We start from the raw sequence: 27,447 nt of genomic DNA, 5'->3' as shown, positions 1-27,447 counted from the left end.
CTACAAAGCAAGATCCTGTCCCACTCACCAGTGCAGTGTTGGGGAGCTCAGCAGGTATGGATTAAGTGTTTACTAAATGTTTTAAGTCAGACTGCTCCAATCCCAAAAGCTTTGTTATTTTTGTCCCTCACAGACAAGGTCATACTGCATAGCCCAGCCTGGGCTCAAACTTGTGGCAATCCTCCTGCCTCAGCCTCCTGAGTGCTGGATTACCTGTGTGTGTACGTGTGTAACCACACGAAGTTTTAATAGGTTTCTAAAAGCAGAGTAATCCCAAAACACACGTGCCACACTATCTGAATGAATTAAACCTGTTTCAGAGCCACAGATCTACATAAGCATCTACTCTATCTGGTACAGAGGCGCGTTCCTATACTCCCAGGTACTCTGCAAGCCAATATTGGAGGACAGGGAGCTCAAGGGCCAGCCCAAGGAACCTAGCCAAACCTTCTGCGTCTGCACTGATTATCTGATGCTGCACAGGTGAATCTGTTTTGTCCAGTGTTGTGTAGAATAAAACATTCTATCTAGGTTCTGGTACATTAACTGAATCAATTTCACAACTTTGCCTCTTGCTCAATTTTTTTAAAAAAACTACTTTATACATATTAACTAAACCTTTTCTACAAGTTAACTATAAAAATTTAAGCCTAGATTCTCTTTCATGAAGTTTGATGTTTAAGAATTATTACTGGTTCCAGGAATTGAACTCAGGACCTTAAATTGTTGTGTTATTGAGCTCTACTCCCAGCCCTATTTGTATTCTTTAAAAAATGTTCTTGAGGATGGAGCAAGAGGACCACTATGAGTTGGGGACCAGTCTGGGGTACAAGGTGGCTGAAAGCCAACCTGAACTGTACAGTGAGACACTATCCCAAAAAAAGGTTCTTACAGAAACTTTAGTGCAAATGCAATTTTATGTTGCGATTATATCATTTTAATCACTTACATAATCTTAAAAATATGACTCACTTCACAGTAAGCTACAGGCAAAAGTCATCTGAGGATATTTATGTCCTTATGCTATTCATCAACTATGGGTTACCAAGTTACCTTGTAACTATGAGTTACATGAAGTTTGTTTCAAACAATCTTGAAAACAGTGCCCTTGAGAAGTCAATAAATAAGCCCCCAGGGTATACTCTATTAAATTCCCCAAATTTGGTAAGGCCTTTTTCTTTGTCTGTTATATCTTGATTCACTTCTGTAACATTTAGTAAATAAACAAAATTTAAATACTCATGTCCACTTCTTTTAAGACTATACACAACTGACCGGACATAGTGGCAAAGGCCTGTACTCCCAGCATTTGGGAGGCAGAGGCAGACTGCTGCAAGTTCAAGGCCAGTCTGGGCTACACAGTGAGTCAATTCAAGGGCAATCTAACTACATAGCAAAACCCTGTCTAAACAAGGAAAATACACAATTTTACTATTTTTTGTTTCCATTCATCCAAAAAAATACTTCCCTGGCACTAAGATAATGTATATTACTATGGCTTCACAAGGGGGTCATTATCTCTGTATTTCTCTTTGCTAAATCGCTCTCATCTAGCTCCAGCCTGTTTAATACTTGAGTTATTACTGATAAAACTATAGGTTTATCTAAGCCATTTGTAATACAAACTCACACAATTGGGCATGGTGTCACTTGTCTATAATCCCAGCACTCTGGAGGCTAAGGCAGGAGGTCATCTTGAGTTTGAGGTGAGACTGGACTACATAATAAGTTTAAAAATGTCAGCCTGAGATGAGAAAAAATACCAGCCTGAACTACAAAGCACAAATCTGTCTCAAAATACAAAAATGAAAAAGAAACCATAGGAGATCCAGAACAGCAAAAGTAATCCTGGGTAACAAGCTAAAAATGGTGGGCATCGCAATCCTGGGTTACACTACACAAAGCCATGGTGATAGACCTGTGTCTCTCACCATGTACTCATCTAAAACAAAGATGGATCAAAGGGCTAAATATTAAAATAGAAACAATCTGCTGAAAGATAAAAAAGTGTAACTCTTGAGGTCATAGGTGTGGGCAAGGACTTTCTGAGTGGCTGCACAGGAAACAGTTCCAGAATCAACAAATGGGACCATAGGGGCTGGGGACTTAGCTCAGCAGCATAAGCACCTGCCTTGCAAGCAGGCGGTCATGAGTTCGATTCCTGGTACCGATAAAAAAGATTTAAAAAAAAAAAAAATGGGACCATACCAAATTAAAAAGCTTCTGCGGGTCAGGCACTTAGCTCTGTGGCATAGGCACCTGACTGGCAAGTACAAGGTCGTGAGTTCGACCCCCAATACCAAAAAAAATCAAAATTAAAAATAAAGAGCTTCTGCACAACAAAAGAAGCAACCAATAGAATGGAGTCACAACTTACAGAATGGGAAAGTATTTCCTGCCAGCTATTCCTCAGGCAGGATTTAATATCTAATATAGTGAGTTCGAGGCCAGCCTGAACCATATCCCTGTCTCAAAAATAGATATCATAGGAGCCAGGGATTTAGCTTAGCAGCTTAAGCACTACCTGATAAGCACAAGGTTATGAGTTTGATCCTCAGTACCAAAAGAAAAGGGAAAAAAAAAAAAGGCATTGTGTTACAGTGATATATACAAACCCACATTTACAGCAGCAAAATTCATAATAGTTCTGTCTTGGAAGCAGCCTGCCTATATGTCCACTAATAGATAAATGTATAAAACATGATATTTAGAGACAATAAAGTACTACTCAGAGTCATAAAGAAAGAAACATTTATAGGAAATGGATCACCTCAAGACCATGTTAGTGAATGTAATCAGACACAAAGTGTAAATACCGCACAGTTTCTCTCATATGAGAAACCCAAAATAGAAAGAGCAAGACAGAGAAGACACCTGGAAGTAGGGTATTACACCCTTCTCAAGTGGGAAGAGTATGGAAGGAAGGAAGAGGAAGAATGGGGGGAAAAGGAGATATGTACATGTACCAATTACCACAAAGAATGGAATCACTGTATACTGGAAACACAGACTGATCCTTTTTATTTTAAAGGATTCCAGAAAAAGTAAAGTCACAAAAACACAAAGTTAACCTGTTGCAAGGGATCCAGGTAAAGAAGACAAAAGAAAGCAAATGCTAATTGGGATCTGTTTCTTTCTTAGAGGATGAAAATGCTCTAGAACTAGTGACAATAATCGCACAATTCTGTCAATATACTACAATTGACTTGTGAGTCTTTATTTGCTTTGAAGATAGGGTCTTAAGCTGGGGATTTAGCTCAGCGGCATAAGCACCTGCCTTGTAAGCAGGCAGTCGTGAGTTCGATCCCTGGTACCGATAAAAAGGAAAAAGACAAAAAAAAAAAAAAGTGGTGTAAGATAGGGTCTTACTGTGTAGTCCACACAGGCCTTGACTCACAGTAACTCTGTCTCAGCCTCTAGGTACTGAACTGCAGATGTGCACCACAACCTCTGCCTTAACTGTGTACTTCAAAAGGGTAAATTGAGCCAGACATGGTGGTGTACACCTGTAACCCCAGCACCCAGGAGGCTGAGACAAGAGAATTTTGGCTGCAATTTGAAGACCAGCCTGGCATAGACCGTCTCAAAAGACAAAAAAAGCTGGGGGAGGGAGGGCGTACGGATATAGCTCAGCAGCAAAGCACCTGCCTGGCAAGCGCAAGATTGTGAATTCGATCCCCAGTACTAACAACAAAACAAGGTAAACTAGGCCAGGGATATAGTGCAGCAGCACAATGCCCTCCTGGAAAGCATGAGGTCCTGAGTTTGATTCCTGGTACCAAAAAGTAGGGTGGTATTTTACAGCATGAGACCTACATTACAATAAAGCTATTAAAAATAGATGGTTGCCGGGCATGTTGTGCACAATCCAAGCACGAGAGGCTGAGGCAGGAAGATTATATGAATTCAAGGTCAGTCTGGGCTACAGAGTGAGTTCAAGGCTAGTCTGAACTACACAGCAGGATCTTATAGGAAAGAAAAAACAACAAAACAAATCTGACAGGAGTGGTGGCAGATGGCCTGTAATCCCAGCACTCACTCAGAAGGCTGAGGCAAAGGATGGCCTAGAGGCCAGCCTAGACTATATTCAAGACTAAGTTCAAGACCAACTAGAACTATATAGTGAGACTCTTTCTCAAAAAATAATAACAATATTTTTTTAACAATGGACCTGGAAGTGTGGCACACACGTGTAATCTGAACACTCTAGCAGGCTGAGACGAGAAGAATTCAAGTTTGAATTCTATCTAGACAATTTAGCAAGATCTGTCTCAAAATAAAAGGGAGTATAGCTTTGAAAAACAAAATAAAAAGCAGCCTGGGCATCAAACAAATTGAAATGTTACTGATACTGTTGTTTGTTATATGTACATTTACCAAGTAGATTATGTATTATCTGGCAAATGAGCTGTAGTTGCAGGCAGATGAGTAAGTCACAAAGACTCATTTCCTGAATTTAAAAATGTGAACATGCTGGGTGTAGTGGTACATGACTGAGTTCGGCACCAGCCTGGGCTACACAGTGAGTTCAAGGCCTGCCTGAGCTACGCATTGAGACCCTGTCTAAAGTAAAGCTGAGAAGTTAAAAAGCAAACAGTGAACATGTATTACACCGCAGCTGATGGTTAAGCATCAAACACTTGTAGAGCTGTCGCGATACTCATATAGCTTAGCTACTGCTTAACACATGCAGTGTTCTTGTACAGGCCCGAATGCATTAGCTGAACCTTCATCACTCTTGTGATTCATATTCCAATCAGTAAGGAACTTGTGATGTGTCCAGCCAAGGTTACAACAGTCAATTTGATGGTTTGCTCCAAGGTGCTCACTGCCTAATAGTATGACAAGTGTTTAACAAAATATGTTATCTAAAACTAGGTCAAAATGGCAAAATTCAAGAAAGCACAGTATGTATAAGTTCAACATCAAAGCACTATGTAAGGGCCAGGGATTTAGCTCAGTGGCGTAAGTGCCTGCCTGGCAAGCACGAGGTCGTGAGTTTGATCTTTGGTACCTCCCCACCCAAAAAAGAAAGCGCTATGTAAGACCTGAGCAGTGCACATGTAGAAGAGTGGGGAGAGTATTGGCACTTCTAAGGAAGGATTCAAAAACAAGTCAATGGGAATGTATGCATTCTGAGTAGCAATAGATAATATGCTTCTCTAAGATGAAAATTTAAACCTTATCTTTTTAAATACTGCATGTGTGGTGGTGCGTGCCTATAAACCCAGCACTGGGGAGGCTGAGGCAGAAAGATCGCACTGAACTCAAGCCCAGTTGGGGCTACACAATGAGATCAAGGCCAGTCTAAGACATATAATGCTATCTTTTCTCAAATTTTAAAAAAAAAAAACCCTAATGAAATACAAAGAATGGAGTTATACAATGTACAAGAAGGGTCACATAAATTATTAGGTCATAACCTAAAACTTCCAAGATTTGTACACTGGGGAAATTCACAAATTATAAAAATGCTTCACTTTTGTTAAAATAAGTGAGAAATCTGATGGTACTGAAAGCTGGGAATGCCGGGCAGGTGGTACACACCTATAATCACAGGACTCAGAAGGCTGAGTTAGGTGAATTGTTGAGAGTTAGCCTGGGCCACACAGAATTCAAGGCCACCCTGAACTATGTAAGGAAACCTTTGTCTCAAAAAACTAAAAGAAAAAAGAAAATAAAAAGAACTGCCTAAGAGGCTGAGAGTGGGCTCAGCAAGCACCAGGGCACTTGTTCAGTGCCCACAAGGCCAGAGTTAGATCCCCAGTACTTGTTGAAAACTGAAATGAGGGGCTGGGGGTTTAGCTCGGCAGCATAAGCACCTGCCTTACAAGCAGGAGGTCGTGAGTTCAATCCCCAGTACCGATAAAAAAGTTAAAAAAAAACTGAAGTGAAGTCAGCAGGAGTTACACATTGCAGCATCAGTTAGGTCAAATAATTTTGTATTTCAAGTGCAGTGGGAAAATTACTTAAAGGTTTTTTAGCAGATAAAATAGTGGCATGCCTTTTAAAAAACCACTCTAGCTATTGTACTGAATGGACTGCAAGACAATAATGAAAGCTGGAGCTCCTTAGGAGGGATGACAATCACAGTGCAAGCAGACAGCTGGGCTGTGGAGGCAGATGTTCAAACACTTCGCTGGATGTTTTCTGATCCAGTCAATGAGAAAATCAAAGGATAAGAAAGCAAGAATCAAGAAGACCCAAGTTTAGCTGGGCATGGTGGTACAGGCCTGTAATCCTGGCACTTGGGAGGCTGAGCAGAAGGATAATTGTGAGTTCGAGACCAGCCTCGGCTACAAAGTAAGCTCAAGGCCAACCTAAACTACAGAGTGAGACCTTGTCTCAAAAAGACAAAACAACAACAAGAAAGAAGACCCAAGTTTCTCTCAGTCTACTAGGTTGTTAGAATGACTTACCAGAGTGGGAAAGACCAGAGAAAACCAGAATTCAAAAGAAACCAAAACCACCCACACTGAAGAGAAACTCAAGAGATGATGCCTGCCTTGTAGCAAGGCTCCAGCTTCCTGTTTATCACTGACCTCTATGAATGTAAACTAAGGGGAAACACGGCAGGGTAAGTTAAGTCTCTGTGCAGACCCGATCTGCTGAAGTAGCCCAACCAGCAGCAATCATTCTTTGAGAGGCTGAGTGCATACCCCCCGGTGAAGCTGGAGAAACAGTGCGCACACTCAAACCAAAGCTCACATGTATACTGAGACAAGGCTCTCCACCTGCCATGGACTTAGGGAAAGACAAAGTTCTTCGTTTTTTCTTCCTCTCTTATTATTAGCACCATCACCCCCTATCACACGACCTTTTCTTTTTTGGATACAGGGTTTTACTATGTAATTCATGCTGGCCTGGAACTCACTAAGTAATCCAGGCCAGACTGAAACTCTCAGAGACCCTTCTAATTCAGCTTCCCGAGGGCTAGGATTACAGGCACCTCAAAAAAAACAAGATCTGCGATGCCTCTGCCAAGCGTGTGAGACCCTGCATCCATCCATGGTATCCGCCCCTCAAAAACCACCTTTCCCACATCACCCTTAATACTACTGTCCTTTCTCTTTTTGCCTGGTTTGTTAAAACAGCCCCCCTCTCTCACTTCCTTGCTCTGACCAGTTTCCTAGGGCACATCAGAATTCCCTCACATTTTTTGGTATTAAAAGTAACAGGTTGTAAAGACCAAAAAATAAATAAATAAATAAATAAAAAGAAAGGGGCTGGGTATTTAGCTCAGCAGCATAAGCGCCTGCCTTGCAAGCAGCCAGTCGTGAGTTCGATCCCTGGTACCAATAAAAAAAGAAAGTAACAGGTTGTAAATTTTGAATAAGGACCACAGATTAGATACATACTAGTATGTTTGTATTACAAAAATGTCCTTTCTTTTATAAAACTAAAGTAGTTAGGAGTAGTAAAGAGATAACACACGTGCAGTGTAGCATATTCAACAACTCAGCCTAAACTGACAATGTACACACAGATTGAAAATGGGTACTGATGAAATGTTAACATCTGAAGCATCTAGGTGAGTATTTCACTTTCTCCATACTTTTTAAAATTATTTAAAAATAAAAATTTTTAACCAAGTGTGGTGGTGCACTTGGGAGGCTGAAGCGGGAGGATTGTTGTGAGTTCAAAACCAACCTGAACTACAACATGAGCTCAAGGCACCCTGTCTCAAAAAGATCCATCCCCCAAAAAAATTAACACCCAAAATACTTCTTTCTGAATTATGCTTTTTCTAACACTATCCAAGTCATTCATATGCACAAGCTTTGTGGTCCTGAGTAGTCAACTTATTGGTATATACGCAACACTATGATTTTTTTTTAAACTGGAACAAACTTTTTGCATGAGTACAGCTATGAAAAGCAATTTTTTTCCAAACAACAAAACTGTAGAGCACAGGTTACAGGGTGAATTTTTTTAATTCTTTTCATTGAAAGGACAATGTAGACAAAAGTACCCACCCTACATCAATTTCAAGCGTTACTATGAGACAATTTACAAAAGAAAAAATGTTCTCAGCTGGGAGTGTAAGAAAAGCTAACCCTATGTAATGACTTCCTAATAAATGAAATAGCCAAAAATAAAATAGAAACTAAGACTGGCTGCTTCCAGGAGCACCCTGATTCTGGGCTGTCTGAAGCATGAAACTGACCCGGAACAGCGAGGACTAAGTGTGAGCTTGCAGATTTACAGATGCTCTACAGCCAATATCCATGGCTCAGTGTGATACCTAAGCATTTTCAAGCAGGGCTTTTAGTCATGAAATTACCCAAAACCCATCAACTCTATATCATAGCTACAAGTACAGGTATAACTTTACATTTGTGCCAAGACATCTGAGATGAACACAAACTTCTCAGATGAAGAAATACAAACCACGAATAAATATATGAAAAAATGTTCAACATTAATGAGTATTTGAGAGATGCAAATTAAATCAACACTGAGATTCCACCTTACCCCAGAAAGAATGGCTATCATCAAGAAATTAAGCGGGGCTGGGGATTTAGCTCAACGGCATAAGCGCCTGCCTTGCAAGCAAGAAGGCAGGCAGTCGTGAGTTCGATCCATGGTACCAATAAAAAGGAAAAAGACCAAAAAAAAGAAAAGAAATTAACCAACAGGCTGGGGATGGATACAGCTCAGTGGCATAGCACCTGCCTGGCAAGCACAAGATCATGAGTTCAATTACCAACACCAAAAATAACTAAATAAAACTATTAAAACATTCCTAAAAAAAAAGAAATTAACCAACAACAAACGCTCGCAGGGCTATGAACAAAAAGGAACCTTTCTGTTAGTGAGACTATAGGCTGGTACAGCCACTGTGGAAATCAGTGTAGAGATTCCTCAAAATACTAAGATTGGAAGGTCCCATTTGACTCAATCATTCCCTTCCTGGGTATCTTCCCAGAAGAATTAAAAACACTGTACCACAGTGATAGATGTGTACCCATGTTCACAGCAGCACAATTTGTAACAGCTAAATCTTGGAAAAACCCAAATGCCCACCAACTGAAGAATAGATAAAAAAGGTATGGTCTTTTTCCACAATGAAGTACTACTCAGCCATAAAGGATAAACTGGAAACTTTTATAGGTAAATGGATACAACTCAAGGTCATACACATAAGTGAAATAAATCAGACATTCATGTGCAAATTGTCTCCCTAGTATGAGAAGCTGAAACAGTAAATGAGATCCAAAATGTAGAATAAATATTATAAAATGGGGGCCAGAGGTTTAGCTCAATAGTGTAAGTGCCCACTTGACAAATGCAAGGTCATGAGTTCCATCCCTGGTACAAAAAAAAAAAAAAAAAAAAAAGATATTGTAAAATGGGAATACATGGGGGAAAGGAAAAAAGGGAAGGGGAAAAAAAAAACCCAAACATATACATGATATTAAGGTAGTTACACTTATTTCTCTTAGTTCACTGAAAGGGTCTGTCCTAATATTGTTCAGACAAATGCCTATTATCTTGTGCTCTGAATTTAAAGATAACAGTATGCAAAGCATTAACCATTGTTATCCCTCTTATCTTGTTTTGAAATTATTTTTTTCTCTTTGAAATAAAAAAATGTTAAAAAATAATTTGTGCCAAGAACCAAAGCCGGAGGAAAATCACCACGTCTTACAGTTTAGATGTGGAACGCACTGGCAACTCCACCACCTCAGGGGCTAAAGCCTGCTTGTCTTAGGTGGTGCTTCATGACCCGTGGTCTCAGGGTGACCTGGAGTGGGATCTCTCTCTCTCTACTCTGCTTCCTGGTGTCAGGACTTCAGCATCTTCCTCTACACAGGGCCTCCTAGCAGTTTGTGTTTAAGCCTGCTGAACAAGGACTGAAACTTCTGAGATGTGAGCCAAAATAAAGCACTCCCCCCTTCAGTTTTGAGGGCCACATACTATGTCCCAGTGAGAGAAATCAAATGAGACACCACTAAGCAGTATTCTAACAAACAGCTGTCAAACCAACAGGCAGTTACACCTCTCTAACACTAGCGCTCTACAATGTTCTACAAGAACAGTAACTCAACTCCTTGTTTAAAAACAAAAACCTCAGCAGGCACAGAGATACATGTCTATAATTTCAACTACTCCACAGCCTGAGTTACGGAGACCATTTGAAACCAGATGTTCAAGACCAGACTGGCCACACAGGAAGACACCAACTGAAAAAACACCCCCCAACACCAACACTATGAAAGGAAGTGCCAAAATGTGTCAAAATAATCTTACAAAAATCAGGATCTTTGGATGATGTAAAAATGCTGTAACATAACATTAATTACTTTAAATATAATTAGGAGCTTGGGAAAAAGACTACATTCAGAAAAATACAAAAAAGAAAAATGACAAACTCAACTTACCAGCAATTTCTACAATATCCCCAGGAACTATGTCTTTAGCTTTAATCCGCTGCACACTCTTCCTGTCCTGCCGATACACTTTGCCCATTTCAGGCTCATATTCCTTGAGGGCTTCGATTGCATTTTCAGCATTCCTTTCCTATAGAAAAGAAACCAGAAGATAAACATTGTAAATGCCTTCCTGCTACTGCAAGTATTTGTAGCTCAGGAATCAAAATTTTACAATTTTAATCTAAAAAGAAAAAAAAGATAATAAAAGTGCACTAATGACACCTGCAGTAACTAAACAACTAACATTTTAAGCTGAGGATTTAGCTCAGTGGCATAAGTGCCTGCCTGGCAAGCGCGAAGTAGTCAAATTGATCCCTGGTACCACAAAAAAAAAAAAAAAAAAACACCCTCCGATCTTAAGGCAGTGGTAGCAAATGCGTAACACAGGTGCTGCATCAGGCTGTTGCCAACGAAAGGTCTAAACGGTATGGTGTCGCTGTCTGAAGGCAATGAACATTTTACAAGGGCATGTACAATTTTATATTAAAAATACAATGGCCCAGCTGTGCACAGTGGCAGGTGCATGTAACCCCGGCACTGAGGAGGCTGTAGCAGGAACACTGTCACAGAGTTCAAGACCAGCTAGGGCTACAAAGTGAGCTCAAGGTCAGCCTGAACTGCCTAACAAGACCCTGATTCAAAAATAAATAAATAAATAAATAAATAAATAAATAAAAAATAAAACAAAAACCAAAAATTCCCTTTTAGCTTATTGTGGTGATACATGCCTACAGTCCCAGGCATTCATAGGACTGATGCAGGAGAATCACAAGTCCCAGACCAGCCCAGAAAATTTAGGGAAACCCTGTCTCAAAATGAAATAAAAAGGGCTAGGGATGTAATCCAGGGGAAGGGTCCTTGCCTACAATTTATGCGGTACTGGGTTTAACCCCCATGGGGGCTGGGGATTTAGCTCAGCGGCGTAAGCGCCTGCCTTGCAAGCAGGCAATTGTGAGTTCGATCCCCAGTACCAATAAAAAGGAAAAAGACAAAAAAAAAAAAAGTCCGGGCTTAACCCCACCACACAATTTCATTTAAAAGCTCAAGATTGTAACTAAATGGTAGAACACATGCCTATCTTCTAGATCAGATCACGGTACTGCAAACACAAAAAATACAAAATTTAAACAGGCTATCATTCAATGAGCCTACCACATCATCACATTTATTAATAAAATTAGGGCCAAGGATCCATAGCTCAGGGGGGCACAGTGCCTGCCTGGTAAGTGAGGTTGTGAGTTTGACTCCTGGTTCCAAAAAAAAAATTTTAGAAGTTAACAATTCCAAGGCTGGAGATACAGCTCAGCGGCACAGCACCTGCCTAGTAAGCACAAGGCCCCAAGTTTAATTCTCAGTACAAAACAATAGATAATTCCAACAGGAGTATTTCCAAGGTATTTTAAAGGGCCAGGGACTTAGCGGTAGAAGCACTTGCCTGGTGAGCATGAAGTTGTTTGATCCCTAATACCAAAACAAAACAAAACAAAACAAACAAAAAACCCAGGATGTTTTAAGAATAACAGGTATAAGATGGCATGGTGGCAGATATCTGTGATCTTAACACTTAGGAGGCTGAGGCAGGAGAACTGCCACAAGTTCAAGGCCAGCCTGAACGGCATACTGAGACCCTGTCTCAAAATACATACAATAAAGAGAAAAACTGGATTTTTTTTTTCCCTCAAGAATAACATTGTGAGCATGATGGTGGTACAGTACATGCCTGTAATTCTAGCACTCTAGGAGGCTGAGGCAAGAGGATAAAAATTCAAACTCAGCCTGGACAACTTACTTGAAACTCTGCTTCAAAAAAGAAGAGGGGTTGGCTGGTGCGATGGCAGTAGGTTATCAGAACTTATTAACATTAGTGTCACTAATGTTGGTAATGTTGGTATACCACCCCCGCACTGCTAAATTTGACTGGCTTTTAAAAAAAAAAAAAAAGAAGAAAAGAAGAGGGGTAGGGGATACAGATCAGTACAAAGAGCCTGGGTTCATTCAATTTTCAATACCCACAAACAAAAACCAGAAAAACAATCATACTCTTATTTTAATCTGTACAATGACGGAATCTATTTAAAAAAGCCTAAGAGATCAATATTTAAACTTGAAGTATTAATCTAAGTATTAAAATACTACAAAACAAAAAACCTAAAAGATCAACAATCCTAACACAGACATCAAACAATTCGATAAAGGGGAGGGAGGAGTGCCGTCACACTTCTGCAGTAAAACTTCTCCAGCCTGTGGGTAAGAAAAGCCTGAGCACCACGGGTATGACGGTTCCCCCGACACCAGGCAGGCTGACGCAGAAGGGTCACCATGTGCTTCAGGCCCATCTGCACCACACATAGTGAGACCCGTCTCAAAAAAAGGAAAAAGGAAAGCCAAGCCAAGCCAACTGAGAGAAAAAGGCCAAGCGTCATCTCTGAAAACAACTTATGGTTAAAGCCATTTTTATAACTAAAATTCTCTCAAAACCCAAAGAAAATAAAAGTAACACTGAGATTATACAGTCTATCCCAGGAAGCATGTAGAGAACAACGACAGATAAACTGATTCTCATGTGTTCTGACTTCCTTTAAGTAGCTTCTCTTTTTTTTTTTTTTTTTTTTTTTTGTCTTTTTTGGTTTGTTTCTGAGACAGTCAGTCTCCCTGTGTATTTCAGACTGGTATTACCCCTACAGTGACCCTCCTGCCTCAGTCTCTCCAGTGCTGGCATTACAAACATGCACCACCACACCTGGCTGTCTTACCTGTTTGCTTTTTGCTGAGTTGATTCCAGGGTTGTGTTACTATCCTGCCCAGGCTGGCCTCCAATTCCTGAGGTCAAGCACCCCTGCATCCCAGTTTTCTAAGTGCTGGGATTACAAGTGAAACTCTGTGCCCACACTCTCTCATCCGTTTTCTTACTTCCTTGTTACCAAAAAGGATGAGAAATTTATTTTCTGTGGTGTTGGGACTCAGGCCCTGGGCCTTACAGGTATTTGGTAAGCATTCCACCAATGGCACTACACACTCAGCCCAGTGGTGTGCAGTTTTAACAGCAAAATACACACAAAAGAGGTGTGTAAACTTTGCCATATGTGAATTAAACAAAAGAAAAAATACATTTAGACTTTCGACAGCTTTACTCAACATAACAGAAAGAGATTAGTGGTTTAAAGTCATTTACATAAACTTCAATTTAGCAGTGCAGAAACTGCTGCTTACCTGCCACACACCTACAATTGCATTGGCTACTAATATAAGTAGAATTACAAAAGGTTCTACAAAGGCTGTGATGGTTTCTTCACCTTCTTCAAACCAAGCCAAAACCTAGAAGAGGAATGACATGAGTTAGAACTGGTGATGTGTTTTTAGGCTTAGTGCCACTGTGCAACACAATGGCTGGCACTAAAAGCAATCATGACAGCATCTTTCTTAAATTCTCTAGTAACAAATGGCAAAATATGACAATATGAAAAAAATTACGTGCTGCTCATACTCTTGGGAGTCAAAAACTAATTTAACAATACACTTAAGAGTTCATTTAAGGGACCAGGGGTTTAGCTTAGTGGCATAAAGCACCTGCCTAACAAGCGCAAGGTACAATTGATCCTTGTACCAAAAAAAAAAAAAAAAAAAAAACCACACACGTTCATTTAGATCAAGTGTGGTGGCACACACAGCTGTAATCCCAACACTTGAGAGGCTGAGGCAGGAGGATCACCATGGGTTCAAGACAAGCTTAGGTTACGTAGTGAGCACACAGTGAGACCCTGTCTCATAAAATAAAAACCAAACAAAAAAATTCCCGATTCTACTAAGGTAAAAGCTAAGTAATACCCACCCTGACTCAGTTAATACTACTATAAATTATAAAGCAGTTTGACCACTGCCTTAAATAATAACCACCTATGGGCTGGGGATTTAGCTCAGCGGCATAAGCCCCTGCCTTGCAAGCAGGCAGTCGTGAGTTCGATCCCTGGTACTGATAAAAAGGAAAAAGACAAAAAATAATAATAATACCACTGGTTCTCAGTGGTGTTAGTGAAGGTCATCACAGAACTACCATCAAGTTGTTCTGAGGTTGGAAATGTATTTTGAAGGTTATTCATCATGTGACATCCAGTACAGTACTTCAAGATGGCCTAAATTATCCTTAGACACAGAACAATGTCCAAGAAAAATGAAGGATTAATCCTTTAGCTTATACAACCAAAACCTGGTTAAGAACCTCAAGCTAACAGCCACACTATGCTGTTAACTGAGCAGCTCTGAAGATGATATAGAGAAAGAACCCAACACAATGAATGCTAATAATAAAGAACAGTCAAGAGTGATCTGAACAGTTAAAGCCCATCAGAATCAGCTCTGACAGATCCAAATGCTGGCAGTCACTTTTGGATGCCTACCAACCCTCCACTGACTCAGTGTGGGAGGTGGGCTTTGCTTTATTGTTTAGAATATATTTTACATTAAAACCTTTTCTTTAAGAGATCTACTTAGTAAACAATAAAAGCATGCTTTTTGGTGATTTTTATGGCAGTGATAGTCACTTAACTGCATATATACTTAGTGGAATATTATAGAGAGTGAACTTTTACACAAATAGCAAATGACTAGAAAGCCGACCAAGGTTAAGTTCCAATATGGATTTTACAACTAAAGTGGGTAGCAGTGAACTAACAAATCATTTTGAGCAGGGAAAAGTCAAAATAAAACAAGCAGCACCAGGGCCCAGGTCCTGATACACGCCAATCATCCCTGACAACTGGTGAACTAGGACAGGCAGAAAACCAGGATGCATACGTATGACAAATGCTACCGGAAGCTTCCAACAAGGCATTCCTAACACTGTAGCCCGGCCTAATGCCAGAACCAAAACTTTTCTAGGAAGCTACCAATTTTCAAAGTTGCAGGATCACAGCTGCCGATATCAGCCTTCCAAACATTTGCCAAGGACAGTATATCAGAAACAAGAAACTTCATTAGTTCTTAGAGGAGAAAAACTGCTCAACTTGAAGAGTGACTAGGACCTTTCCAAAAGGTCAAAGAGGCATTAGCGACAGTAAGATAAGCTTCACACCTTGTTAGAGTATGAATTTCCTTCTTGGCAGCCAACCTAGGGAACAAACTTTAAAGCAATTTCCTCCATCAGCTGGAGTGAAGGAAAGGACTGAAGCAGGCAGTGAGGACTATCAGAGTAAACCTCTTACTTTTCAAAAAATCTGCACTTTTCTTAAGTGGCGTTATCAACTAGAAGAATTTCAATTTGTACGACGCAGTAGGCTTTTCTTCCATGTGTCTGGTTACATGCAAGAAACATAATTAATCCTACTTTTGTTTGAAGGTTCCAAAGGCAAACTATTGCTTGGTAAGAAACTAGCGGGCAAGCCAGACATGGTGGCTCACGCCTGTAATCCCAGCACTCAGGAGCTGAGGTGGGAGGATCCTTGTGAGTTCAAGACCAGCCTGGGCTACAAAGTGAGCTCAAGGCCAGCCTGAACTGCATAGCGACCCTGTCTCAAAAAAGACAAAAAAAGAAACTAGTGGGCAGGGCTGGGGATTTAGCTCAGCGGCATAAGCATCTGCCTGGCAAATGTGGTCTTCAGTTCTTCGATCCCCAATACCAAAAAAAAAAAAAGGCAAAAAACTGCTGGTGTATAATTTTTGGCGTAAATCATTTCTTGCTTCTGAATTTTGTTTTAATATAACAGTCCCTGTCTTTTTTTTTTTTTTACAGTCCCTGTCTTTTGAGGCTAACATTAATAAGCAAGTGCAAAATTTCAAATTTCCCAATCTATTCAGCCACTTGCTGAAGAACACTATACATTGGAAACTGTTTTAAAAGGGTAGCACAGGGTATCTTCCACGAAAACTAATCTCACGGATTAGGGTGTAGTTTATGGCAGGCGTGCCCAGCAGGTTGATTCTCAGCACTGAAAAATGGCATGGACTTTTTTTTCTCAGTACTGGGGTTTAACCCAGGGATGCTCTATGTCCATGTCCTATTTGTCTAATTTTACAGACAGGTTCTTGCTAAATTAAGCAGGTAAGACTCAAAACTGTGATCCTCCTGTCTCAGCTTCCCCAGATTATAAGCATGTGCTATCAGGCCTGGCTTATCACTAACTTCTGATAAATGTAATGAATAAAGCAAATTTTAACCCAAGGTAAAAAGAAGCATTCTACTATAAAATGAGACGATACCGTGACTCATGTATCTATATATAATATATTGTAATAACAAATAGGTCGGGGCTGGGGATTTAGCTCAGCGGCATAAGCACCTGCCTTGCAAGCAGGCGGTCGTGAGTTCGATCCCTGGTACCGGTAAAAATGAAAAAGACAAAAAAAAAAAAAAACAAATAGGTCAACCTCTTAGCAAGATGAAAAGAAGGCGAGCAAACGAGCTGTGGGTGTAGCTGTGTGGTAGAACATGTATTCAACATGATGGAGACCTGGGTTCAACACCCAGCACTCCAACAAGACAACTATAAGCACTTTTTTTGTTGTTTTGTTTTTTGTTTTTGTCTTTTTCCTTTTTATCGGTACCAGGGATCGAACTCACAACTGCCTGCTTGCAAGGCAGGCGCTTATGCCGCTGAGCTAAATCCCCAGCCCCTATAAGCACATTTTTATATTCCTTATAGTTTCAGAAACTCACACTGTAGCTTTGGGAATTCAAATACTTGCTCATGAAAAAATGATGCTTACATCAAGAACTTTCTTAACAGCAAATGAAAACTAAACACTTTACATAAATGATATAAAGGGTCACCAGTAAGTATTATGTGACTTTTCTGAGGTGGGAACCAAAAATTATTTCAATCACTTAAACAAAATAAATTAGAATTTTTTGGTCTTTTGGAGACAGTCTTGCTATGCAGTTTTGAGGCTGGCCTTTAACACACTTTATAGCCCAGGCTGGTTTCAAACTTGCAATGATCCTTCTGCCTCAGCCTCCTAAATAACTCATTCTTTTTTGACTCTAAGACAAAGATTATGAACAAACATGATAATGCTTTTTATAATTCTTTTTTTTTGGGGGGAGTACTGGAGATGGATCTCAGGACCTTGCGCTTACCAGGCACACACTCTGCCGCTGAGCTAAATCTCAGGCCAAAGACTACACTGTTTGCAGATTTAAGAATGCAATCTGTGGTGGCAAATGCCTCTGATCCCACCACTCTGAAGGCTGAGGCAAGAGGATCACCACAAGTTTGAGGCCAGCCTAGGCTATAGAATGAGTTCAATGCCAGCCTGAACTACATAGCAAGACCTTGTTTCAAAAAACTAAAAACTTGGGGCTGGGGATTTAGCTCAGCAGCATAAGCGCTGAGGCTACATAAGGCTACAAGCATTAAATATATTAATGCAGTTTCTTATTTTCTGCCTTAGCCAAATATTAGTTATGATTAAGTTTACTACTCAGGGGCTGGGGGTTTAGCTCAGTGGCATAAGCACCTGCCTTGCAAGCAGGCGGTCGCGAGTTCGATCCCCGGTACCGATAAAAATGAAAAAGACAAAAAAAAAAAAAGTTTACTACTCAGCCTCATATTTGAAATAAATAATATTCTTTTTAACATGATTATGTATGTATTGCCTATTCCTTTCCGGAAAAGAACCTGAATATTCTATCATGTTTTTTCTATTAACCAAACAGAAATACACTCACTGCCACAAAAAGTCAGTGCTTTTTTTTTTTTTTTTTAAAGATAAATAACAAATGAAAAGGTCAAGTACAATGCAGCAGTAGTGCCAACCCCATGAGGAAAATCAAAACTCATTTTGTGTCTACAAATTTTGGGTCTAACAAATTGAATTACATGACCTCTATAACTTAAGTTATTTTTTAAACACCTACTCTTTTCCTATTCACCATTCCATAAAATTTTTTTAAAAAGGTAACAGCTTATTTCTTGACTCCAAATTACCAAAAAGGATCTCAAATTTCATTTCCAAAATAGAGCTCTCTAAAAAGGCAATGTCAATCCAGGCATAGTGGCACACTTAAGAAGACCGATGTTAGTTCAAGGTTAGCCTGGGCTTGATGGTGAGGTCAGGCCAGCCTAGACTACTTACTGAGACCCTGTCTCAACAAACCTCCACCCCTCTACCCAAAAAAAGGGAACATTATACCTTATAAAATAATTTCAGTATTCTGAAACCCACTTGAAGCAGGGCATAGTGGCACAGACCTATAAACTCAACACTCTATAGAAGTTGAAGCAGGAGATCACCTGAGTTCGAGGCCACCCTGGACTACATAGTGAGTTCAAAGCTAGCCAAAACTGCATAGTGAGACCTTGTCTCAAAAAAACAAAAATGAAACACCCACTTGAGCAGAGTGTGATAGACATACCTGTAAATCCCAGCACTCTGGGAGGCTGAGGCAGTCTGGACAACTCAGCAAGACCCTGTCTCTAAAACAACCAGGCAGGCCAGCAATATAACCCAGTAGCACAGAGCCTGTCTGGCAAGCACACAAGGTCATGAGTTCGAGTCCCAGTACAAAAAAAAGCTCAGTACAAAAAGGCACTGGACCCAATCCCCAATACCAACGTGGGTGGGGGAATCACACATCATTAATTCTACATACTAATACTAAATAGTCAATCACACACTGACCACTCACTCTAAGGAGACCCTCTGAGAATAGCTTATTGCTACATTATGGGCATCATTTCTAAGACTGCTTCAAGTTGTAATACACAGAATAACTCAAGAAAAATGCATTTTTCCTTTCGTTTATATACATTAACTTACTCCTAAAACATCTCCAATGACCTTATTGCATGTTAGTATTTAATAGCCAAAGCTGAGATTATTTCAAAATTAATTACGTAGCCAGCACAAATATAACCTTAAAGTATCTCCAAATATATCTGATATGCCCCATACTAGTGTACTGAAACTACAGTTAATCAAACTGCTCTAGTCTGTTATCTTAATTGGCAAATCAGCACCCACTTACTAAGAGGAATTTACTTTTAATTAATCATAGAAACACACACAACAAGAGGTACACAGCAAAAATTCAGTATACTGAAGGAGCCTCAATTTTAGTCAGTAAAAACCAAAAAAAAGACTGAGGACTAAATTATTAATGGTTTAAATGCCCCTTGGTTAACATGAGATATTAAAGCCTCATGACAGAATTTATATACATAATTACTCCAAAAAGTCATCTCTTATCCCCATTATCAACTTAAAAAAAAAAAAAAAAGCATGCAATTAACCTAACCTGAACTAAAACAAATGCCTACTGCTTTATTTAGCTTTCATAATATGGTCCTTTACGGTATGGTTTTTAAAAAACTGCAGTAGATTCCCTGATTCTGCCTGCACCTAAACATACAAAAATCAAACTTTGAAGCCATGTCAATTTTGCAAAACCTCTAAGTATTGTAGTGGGTGATTTTCACTCCCCATCACAATTTTTTAAAGAATAAAACACTTTAAGAACAAAAGGCACATCACGCTTAGGTGAGAAATATCTGTGTCCTACTCATAACCATTTTTAGGAAAACTACTAAGGAAAAAGGGCAATAAAAAATACTGAACAGAAAAAAATGCTGAAAACCTAGAAACAACCTTGCCACCTCCATCATCTTTTTTCTGCTGTAGTTCTTTGCATTTCACTAGTTTCTTAGCAACCATAGGAGACTCAAGTAAGCAGGCACATACAAAACAAACAAAAAAAAAATTACAGTGGTTTTTCGCCTTTTAAGATTTAGAACCAATCATATTAAACCTTGTTCTCTCAACCCAGGAATCACAGATAGGGGTCCAATTATACCACCCTAAAGGTCAGTGACCAAATTTGGTCAACAATGGTGCCATCACTGCTGTCATCATTCTTGTCACTGACAACTGTCACTTTGCCACTACAGCAAGAGAAAGCAACTGGAATATTCCTTTTGTAAGTTCTATTTACAGACTACAAAGGGCCCAACATCATCTTAGTATGATCTTACAACGCAACAACAAATGGAAGAACCCCAAACAGAAAAGGCCTCCCAATGAACAACCTTTTGATACTAAAAGCAGACAAACTACATGAACGTATATATATACATTCATATATATTTGCAGAGTATATATATATACTCTGCATATATATTTGGGAACAATTTTCCTCTCACTGTAAATGTCAATCATCTATTTTATGAACACAAACAGCTTTGAGTGTTTTGTTTATAATTTTAAAATAATTTTTTTTTTTTTTGCGGTACCGGGGATCGAACTTAGGACCTTGTGCTTGCTAGGCAAGCGCCAATGCCACTGAGCTAAATCCCCGGCCCAAGATTAATTTTTAAACATGAAGACAGTTTAAAACTCCAAATGTTTTCATCCAATGGACACTATTTGTATTCTGGTTTGTCCATGGATTATTTTCAAAAGGGAGGGGGTGGAATAAATTTTAGTATACTTACAAAAGATATACATGCTGCCAGCAATAAAATTCTAACTAGTAAGTCTTCAAACTGTTCAATCACTAGTTCTAGCAAGGTTTTTCCTGTTAGAAACAAACATACTTGTCATTAATCATACTCTTAACATCTGCGCGCGCACATACACCGCCAGCACGCGATCGAGAGCGCGCGCGCGCGCGCGCACACACACACACACACACACACACACACACACACACACACACACACACACACACACGTACCATGTTTAAGACTCCTTACCTTCTTCAGCCGGTAACTCTAAAAGTAGAAATTCGTCGGGCACGTGTCAAGAGAGAAGAGGAAAAAAATTAGCACACACTCTAAAATAGCTGCTAAAATTAAAAGCATCAATCTTTGAAAAAACTTAAAACATATGTACATTATCATCTATTTCCCTAATAAAAGCTCTTTAAAAAAAAGAAAGCATTCTAAAACGGTATCCCAAGAAAATATGCAGGACTTAGATCTCAATGGCCTGCGATCTAGCCGGAAAAATCACTCGGGCTTCCTGAAACGAAGCGTCGTTTCAGCTGGGTCATCACTCCTGCCAGATGTGTAACTTCGGATAGCGCGAGAACCCGCAGAAGGTTTCTCTACTACATGGATGCCTCCTTCATCGGCTGGGGACAAGCAAAAACGTCTCGCTAGGCTCAACCCCGCTTCAGCAGCAGACAGTGCCCTCGCCACCCCGGCTAGCTGCACGCTGCGAAGGTCAAAGGCTCGAGACCCCCGGGAGATCGAGGGCCCTGATCGCCGATCGCCCACTACCGATCGCAGTTCTCCGAGCGGCCCCAGCCCGTCTCCCGCGGGGCTGACGCGCAGGCCGACCCGCCGTCTGCAGCCGTCGTCGGCGAGCGCGGGGCCGAGACCCACGAGGTGGAGCCCGGTCAGCCATCTTCCCCGGCTCTCGAGCCCGCGGGAGCCGCGCGGAGGCCCTGCAGCCCGGGCGCCGGGCACCTACCGTTGGAGCCCCATCTCTCCTTGAGCTTCTTGACCTGCTCCAGACTCAGCCCCGTGCTCTCGTTGACACCGAAGTGGCCCAGCACCTCCTCCACCGTCTTTGTGTGCGCGTTCTCCATGGCTGCGGGGGCCCGGCCGGCCTCGCCTCCCGTCCCCGCGGCCTCCTCGTCTCCGCCTCGCTCTCGGGCGGCGGGCTCGTGCCACCCGGACGCCCAGGCGCCGATCCCTCCTTCTCTTCCGCCGCTTCGGCCTCGCCGGGCGCTGAATCACCCCGCGCCCCCTCCCCCAGACAACCGCCCCTCTCGCGCCGGAGCCTCGCCGGCGGCCGCCCCGGGCTCCCGACCCTCCCTCCCCGCGTCAGAAGGGAGGGCCTGCTTAGCCCTCGGCCGCCCACGGGGAGAGCAGGCCGCGCGCGGCACCCGAGCCCCCTCCCCGCTCCGCTGAGGCGATCCGCGGCCCCGCCCGGGCCGGAGGAGGGGGCGCAGGCGACCCTCGGGGCGGGACAGAACAAGGGCAGCGAGCCGGCAGGGAGGTGCGCGGCGCACTGGCCGGGATCCCTCAGCTCCGCACCCCCGACAGCGGCGGAGGAAACTGCGGCGGAGAAGGAGGAGGTGGCGTCGGGGATGGCTCCGCGGCGGCTGCTCTAATAGCATTTATCGGTCGCTGCCTCCCCTCTCGCCGCCGCCGCGGCATGTGGACGCCGCTCATTGGTCGAGAGCGCCCAGCGCGGCGCGGGCGGCGCGGCCCCGCCTCCTCCCCGCGGCGCCCTCCCTCCCGCGCGCCCACGCCGCCGCCGCGCAGGCCCCGCCCCCTCGCGCGCACCGCTGCGAGGAACCCGGATCGAAGCCGCGCGCTGCGTGCGGCGCCCGCGCGGTGTGTGGTGCGGCTGGGGGCCTTGCGGAGGGCGAGTGGCGGAGGTCGTCGACCTGGGCGGTTCTCCAGCCCGGTCCACCCACCCTCAGACGTGGGATCGGGGATTCGCGGGGGTCTCCCTGACCCGCTTCCCTGTGGGCCCCGCTAGCCCTCGGAGTCTGCCCGGGGCCGCGTGGTGGCTGGGAGGACGAGGAGGGGACGGTCCACGCCGGGCGTCCCCGAAGCGCCCTCCGTGTGGTGTCCTTGACTCGCCTCTTCGCCCTTGGCAGCCTGGGCCGCGCTCCGCATCCCGATCTGTCACCTCGAGAATCCCCCTCCGGAGCCGAGGGGAGGAATTCCGCAGTTCCCTTCCCACACAGCCAAAATCCCTCATCTGTCGCCTCGGGAACACCGCATCCCACACCCGAGCTCCCGCGCACGCCGGCACCAGCCCTTCCTACCCCTGCGGCTTCTGCGCCACGGCGGAGGGAGGGTGTTTTATTTCATCTGTAATAGCCCACACCGCCGGTGACACGTCTGCATAGAAGTCGCAGGTTATGCGGCGGTGCCTGCGGAGTGGCACCGAGACCTGTGCTCCGAGGAGCTCGGCTCTGGCGTCGAGCTGAAGGCTGGTGTGCAGCTCCCCGGTTCCCGGGAGGGGAGAAAACCTTAAATCCAAAACCTATTCTTACTAAACCCCAGTATTTGCGCCTGTCCTTGAGGTCTTACACAAAACCTAGGTCATAACGCTGGCAATCTAAAGCCGTCAAACTACCACAGGGAAGAAACCTTCTTTGCATTGAATTCAGAGGCATGTTTACAAAGGAGCAGCTCACTGAGACGAATAGGCTGCCGAGTAAAGCAGTCTTGTCCACCCGGGTGGTGTATTGGGCCATAGGGCACCGTCCTCGTGAGCATAAGCAGAGGAGGAAAAAAATTCCACCTCAGTCATCCCACATGGCTCAGCCTTAGGACTCAAGATAGATTCCTTCAACAGATGATGCAAATCACGGTGCATTACCCGGTAGGAAAAAAATTAGGCACGTCACTTCATTTAATTATTTCCAAGGAGTGGAGGCCGGCGTGCAGTTTTGATTGATACTTGGAAAAAGACCAACAGAACCCTACACGAAACAAACAGGAATTCTAGTGTACGGCAGCAACTCGCTTCCTAGGAGAAGCAAGGTGGAAACTGGTTAGGGCACGTGACTAAGGCAGGGTGTGGTCCTGGAGAGCTGTGCCCTCTGAGACTAGCTCAGCACCATTGCTTGCCACTTGGGCCTTCCCACATCTCTTTTGGCACCAACAGAAGCCCTAAAGGCTCGAGGATTACCTTTTCCAGCTGGAAATTACTGTAGGCAGTTGGCTTTGGAGCAGTTCTGCAGTCCAGTCTGCTTGGGGTTTGCAGTACCTGTTGGTGCAATGCTGAGCTTTCCAAGGGGCTCCTAACTTCAGCCTTTGTCTGGAAACTTCTTCCCTCGGGTCCTGGCAAACCTCTTTCCAACTGATCGCCATCTCAGCTGCTTACGGACCACTGCTCGAAGACACTTTTGCTTATTATCTGAAACGGCTCCTCCTCCCTAGTTCCCCTTCTTTCAGGACACTCAGAGTATCAGGACACTGTCATCACACTTTTTTCTATGGCACTTACCTGTGACTATTGTGCATTGACGGGGGCTCTTGGAGGAACAGGATACACTCCAGAGCAGGCCTTGTCTCTCTTGTCCATTTTCAGCATGCAGCAGAGTCCCTCGTGGACAGCACTTATGGAACACCTGCTGTATGAACAGATGACAGTCTGTCTCACCCTCTAAGTCTTGCACTTGCCAAGCCTCACCCAAAGGAGGCCCTCAGCAAATTTTTGCTGAACTCAAGTTCATTGATTTTCATTTGGGAAATAAATTGGAGGGCCTCTGAACAACTTGCCTATGTGAAGTTTAGTCAGTTTGAAAAGGGTCAACGATTGATGTGTTTTGAAATTTTGTCTTAATTTTTTTTCTTCTTTTTCTCCTTGAAATAAAGTGGATTGGGGGAGGAGGATCAAAACCAAGGTTAGACTGCACTGCAGGTTTCTCAGAGATGAGAAAGTTGAACTTTACACATCCCATCACCTTCTACACTGCTTTTTGCAAAATTTTTGTTTACTGGAGGCTGAAATACTCTTAAACTGTGATATGTAGCCCAGAATCAACAGCATGTAGATCCTATCATACACTCGTGGTCCCTCAACCTTCTGGCGGATCTCAAACCTGTTATTAGGTTGCCAAAACTGATCATAAGCTAGCTTCCTGAAGACCGTAATATTTAGTTTCTCTTCTATAAAAATAAAATTGGGCTTAGCCTATTTTATGCATCATATTGGCTTCTTGTTAATAAAGTTTTAAAAGTTGGAATAGGTTTTAGAAATATTCTTCCTTGGGCTGGGAGTTCAGTTCAGAAGCGTAAGTGCCTGCTTGGCAAACATGAGATTATGAGTTCAATCCCCAGTACCCAAAAAAAAAAAAAAAAAAAAAGAAAGAAATATTCTTCCAGTAATGATTGAAGCCATATTAATTGAGGACAGGAAGGAGAGAAACTGATCAAGAGAGATGAATGACTTGATTGAAGAACTTCAATCCTAACAAGTTTCCACCTTGCTTCTCCTAGGCAGTGAGTTGCCTCCATGAATAGAGGAAGAGGAAGGCTTCACTGGTAAAAGGCAAAAAAAAAAACAGTACAAAGAGTGGCTTGCAAAAGAGGCCCCAGCCAACTTCCCAGTGCTATACCACCCTCCTGTCCAGCATGGAAGTTGCAAAAGGCGGCCTGTTCCGTATTTGGACAGCTCTAATCATGAAAGCAGTCTCATCCTGGGCTAAATCCACCTCCCCTTAGATAGCTTCTGCTGTACAGTGGTTTTTATTTAGCCCTCTGAAGCCACTCTGAACAAGTTTAATCTCTCCTCTGTGTGAGATCCCTTTGACTATTTCAAGATATTTATTGCACCAAAAATCTCTTTCCTAAGTTAAAAAAAAAAAAGCTTGGTTCCAAGCTGGGCATGATGGCGCACGCCTCTAGTCCCAGCACCCAGGAGGCTGAGGCAGGAGGATTGCCATTAATTTAAGGCAAGTCTGGGATACATAGAGTTCAAAGCTATTCTGAGCTACGTAATGAGACTTTGTCTCAAAAAGAAAAAGAAAAAAGAAAAACCCAGTCCCTGAGCTGTCCCTTAGCACCTTTGTCTCCAGTTCTAAAGGGATGTAGCTCAGCAGCACAGCACCACCTGCCTGGCAAGCACGAGGTCATGAGTTTGCTCCCCAGTACAAAAACTAAATAAGTGAATAAAGAAACCCAACACTGATCGCAAAGTCTAGTCTTACAGGAAAGTTTTCACTCTACATCTTTGTCCTGGGGTCCTCTCCCTGCAGGTTGATCAACTCAAAGGGATCTAGCTCAGCAGTGCAGTACCCACCTTGCAAGCGTGAGGTCCTGGGTTTGATTCTCAGTACCAAAAACAAATCAACTCAAGCCCAGTCTTCATAAACTGCAGTCATGCTAAATCTGCTTTTCATGCGCTTACACTGGGCACTGAACTTTCTAACTGAATATTCTCACGCTCATTTGGGCCTGCCTATAAAATCTGTCCTATGTTTTGAATCTTCATCTTTAACCATATTTAACTGTTCAACTGTTACAAGTTATCTTTTTTTTTTTTTTTTTTTTTTTTGGTACCAGGTATTGAATTCAAGACCTCACACCTGCCAGGCAGGTGCTTGTAGCACTGAGCTAAATCGCCAGCCCAGTTACAAATTATCCTGACCACGGTTTCCAAAGTTAGGAAAGTGAAGACCTTCAAAGGTGCCCTGGCCCCTTATCACCCAGAACACGCCACTGGAGCACATCATGTCATGTTTCCTTGGCTCAAGCACCTCACTAGTCCCCTCAGTGTGACAGCGCAGTTATGAGAAACATCCATTTCTGTACTACAAGCAGGACTGGCTGGTGGGATAAGTGGGGGCTGCTAGGTGCTCAGCCTCCTCTGACAGAGTCCCAGCTTCCATCTCTCACTTGCTCTGGGACACAGCTTGTTGAGTGGAACAAAGGGCCCAATAACCCACACTACTGAGAGTCTCTGTCCTGCAAAGTCATCTAAGGTGACTTTGCAGACAGAATTCTATGTACTATCTAAGCCTGTGTTTCTCCATGGTGCCAGGCTTTTCTCCCCCTCTTCCTCCTCCTCCTCCTCCTCCTCCTCCTCCTCCTCCTCCTCCTCCTCCTCCTCCTCCTCCCCCTCCTCCTCCTCCTCCTCCTCCTCCTCCTCCTCCTCCTCCTTCTTCTTCTTTTTCTTCTTCTTCTTCTTCTTCTTCTTCTTCTTCTTCTTCTTCTTCTTCTTCTTCTTCTTCTTCTTCTTCTTCTTCTTCTTCTTCTTCATGCTACTGGAAATTGAACTCAGGACCTTCCCACCAAGCTGCATCCCCAGCCAGGTATCAACTGGTCTCAAACTTGCAGTCTTCTTGCCTCAGCCTCCCCTGTACCTGGGATTACAGGTGTGTACCACCCATGCCCTGCTGTCTATGAGAATTTAATAAATGGACTATGCTCCAGAGACCTCTGGCATGTTCTTGTGGAAATTTGTTCACTTTGGTGTGGTATGTATTATGAGTGCATATAGTACCTCATGATCTCCTATTTCTCCATGTCACAACTTTATTTACCTTAACACCTGAGAATGTGCCTTAACAGAAATCTTTGTAGAATCTGCCTTCTTCCCCCATTACTGA

General features: G+C 42.8%; 2 protein-coding genes across 8 annotated transcripts in view; both read right to left on the bottom strand.

Moving 5' to 3' along the window:
• Nucleotides 1–22,026, bottom strand: part of Atp2a2 (ATPase sarcoplasmic/endoplasmic reticulum Ca2+ transporting 2) — a 60,626-nt gene extending 38,600 nt beyond the window's left edge. For both annotated transcript variants that reach the window (XR_001199631.3, XM_003462931.5), the window contains exons 1-5: nt 21,840–22,026; nt 21,119–21,136; nt 20,858–20,940; nt 13,647–13,751; nt 10,386–10,524 (exon numbers count right to left, since the gene is read on the bottom strand). Coding sequence is in view for 1 of the 2 variants with exons in the window: in XM_003462931.5 (XP_003462979.3) it covers nt 10,386–10,524; nt 13,647–13,751; nt 20,858–20,940; nt 21,119–21,136; nt 21,840–21,957 (463 nt within the window). In the remaining variant the exon portion in view is untranslated. The remainder of the gene's footprint in view (nt 1–10,385; nt 10,525–13,646; nt 13,752–20,857; nt 20,941–21,118; nt 21,137–21,839) is intronic.
• The window catches only part of Ift81 (intraflagellar transport 81), a 123,046-nt gene continuing 117,524 nt past the window's right edge, over nt 21,926–27,447 (bottom strand). For 5 of the 6 annotated variants that reach the window (XM_063225595.1, XM_063225594.1, XM_063225596.1 and 2 more), the window contains 2 exons: nt 24,342–24,468; nt 21,926–24,224 (listed from right to left, as the gene is read on the bottom strand). In XM_063225595.1, coding sequence (XP_063081665.1) covers nt 24,142–24,224; nt 24,342–24,468 — 210 coding nt within the window. In that variant the 3' untranslated portion in view covers nt 21,926–24,141. The remainder of the gene's footprint in view (nt 24,225–24,341; nt 24,469–27,447) is intronic. The other variant, XM_063225599.1, reaches the window with a different exon arrangement.

The sequence above is a fragment of the Cavia porcellus genome, unplaced genomic scaffold, assembly GCF_034190915.1.
Source record: "Cavia porcellus strain 051 isolate PalLab524CR breed Dunkin Hartley unplaced genomic scaffold, mCavPor4.1 scaffold_16, whole genome shotgun sequence".
NCBI lineage: Eukaryota > Metazoa > Chordata > Mammalia > Rodentia > Caviidae > Cavia > Cavia porcellus.
The sequence above is the reverse complement of the archived record's forward strand: the minus strand, read 5'-3'. Positions and strand labels throughout refer to the sequence as shown.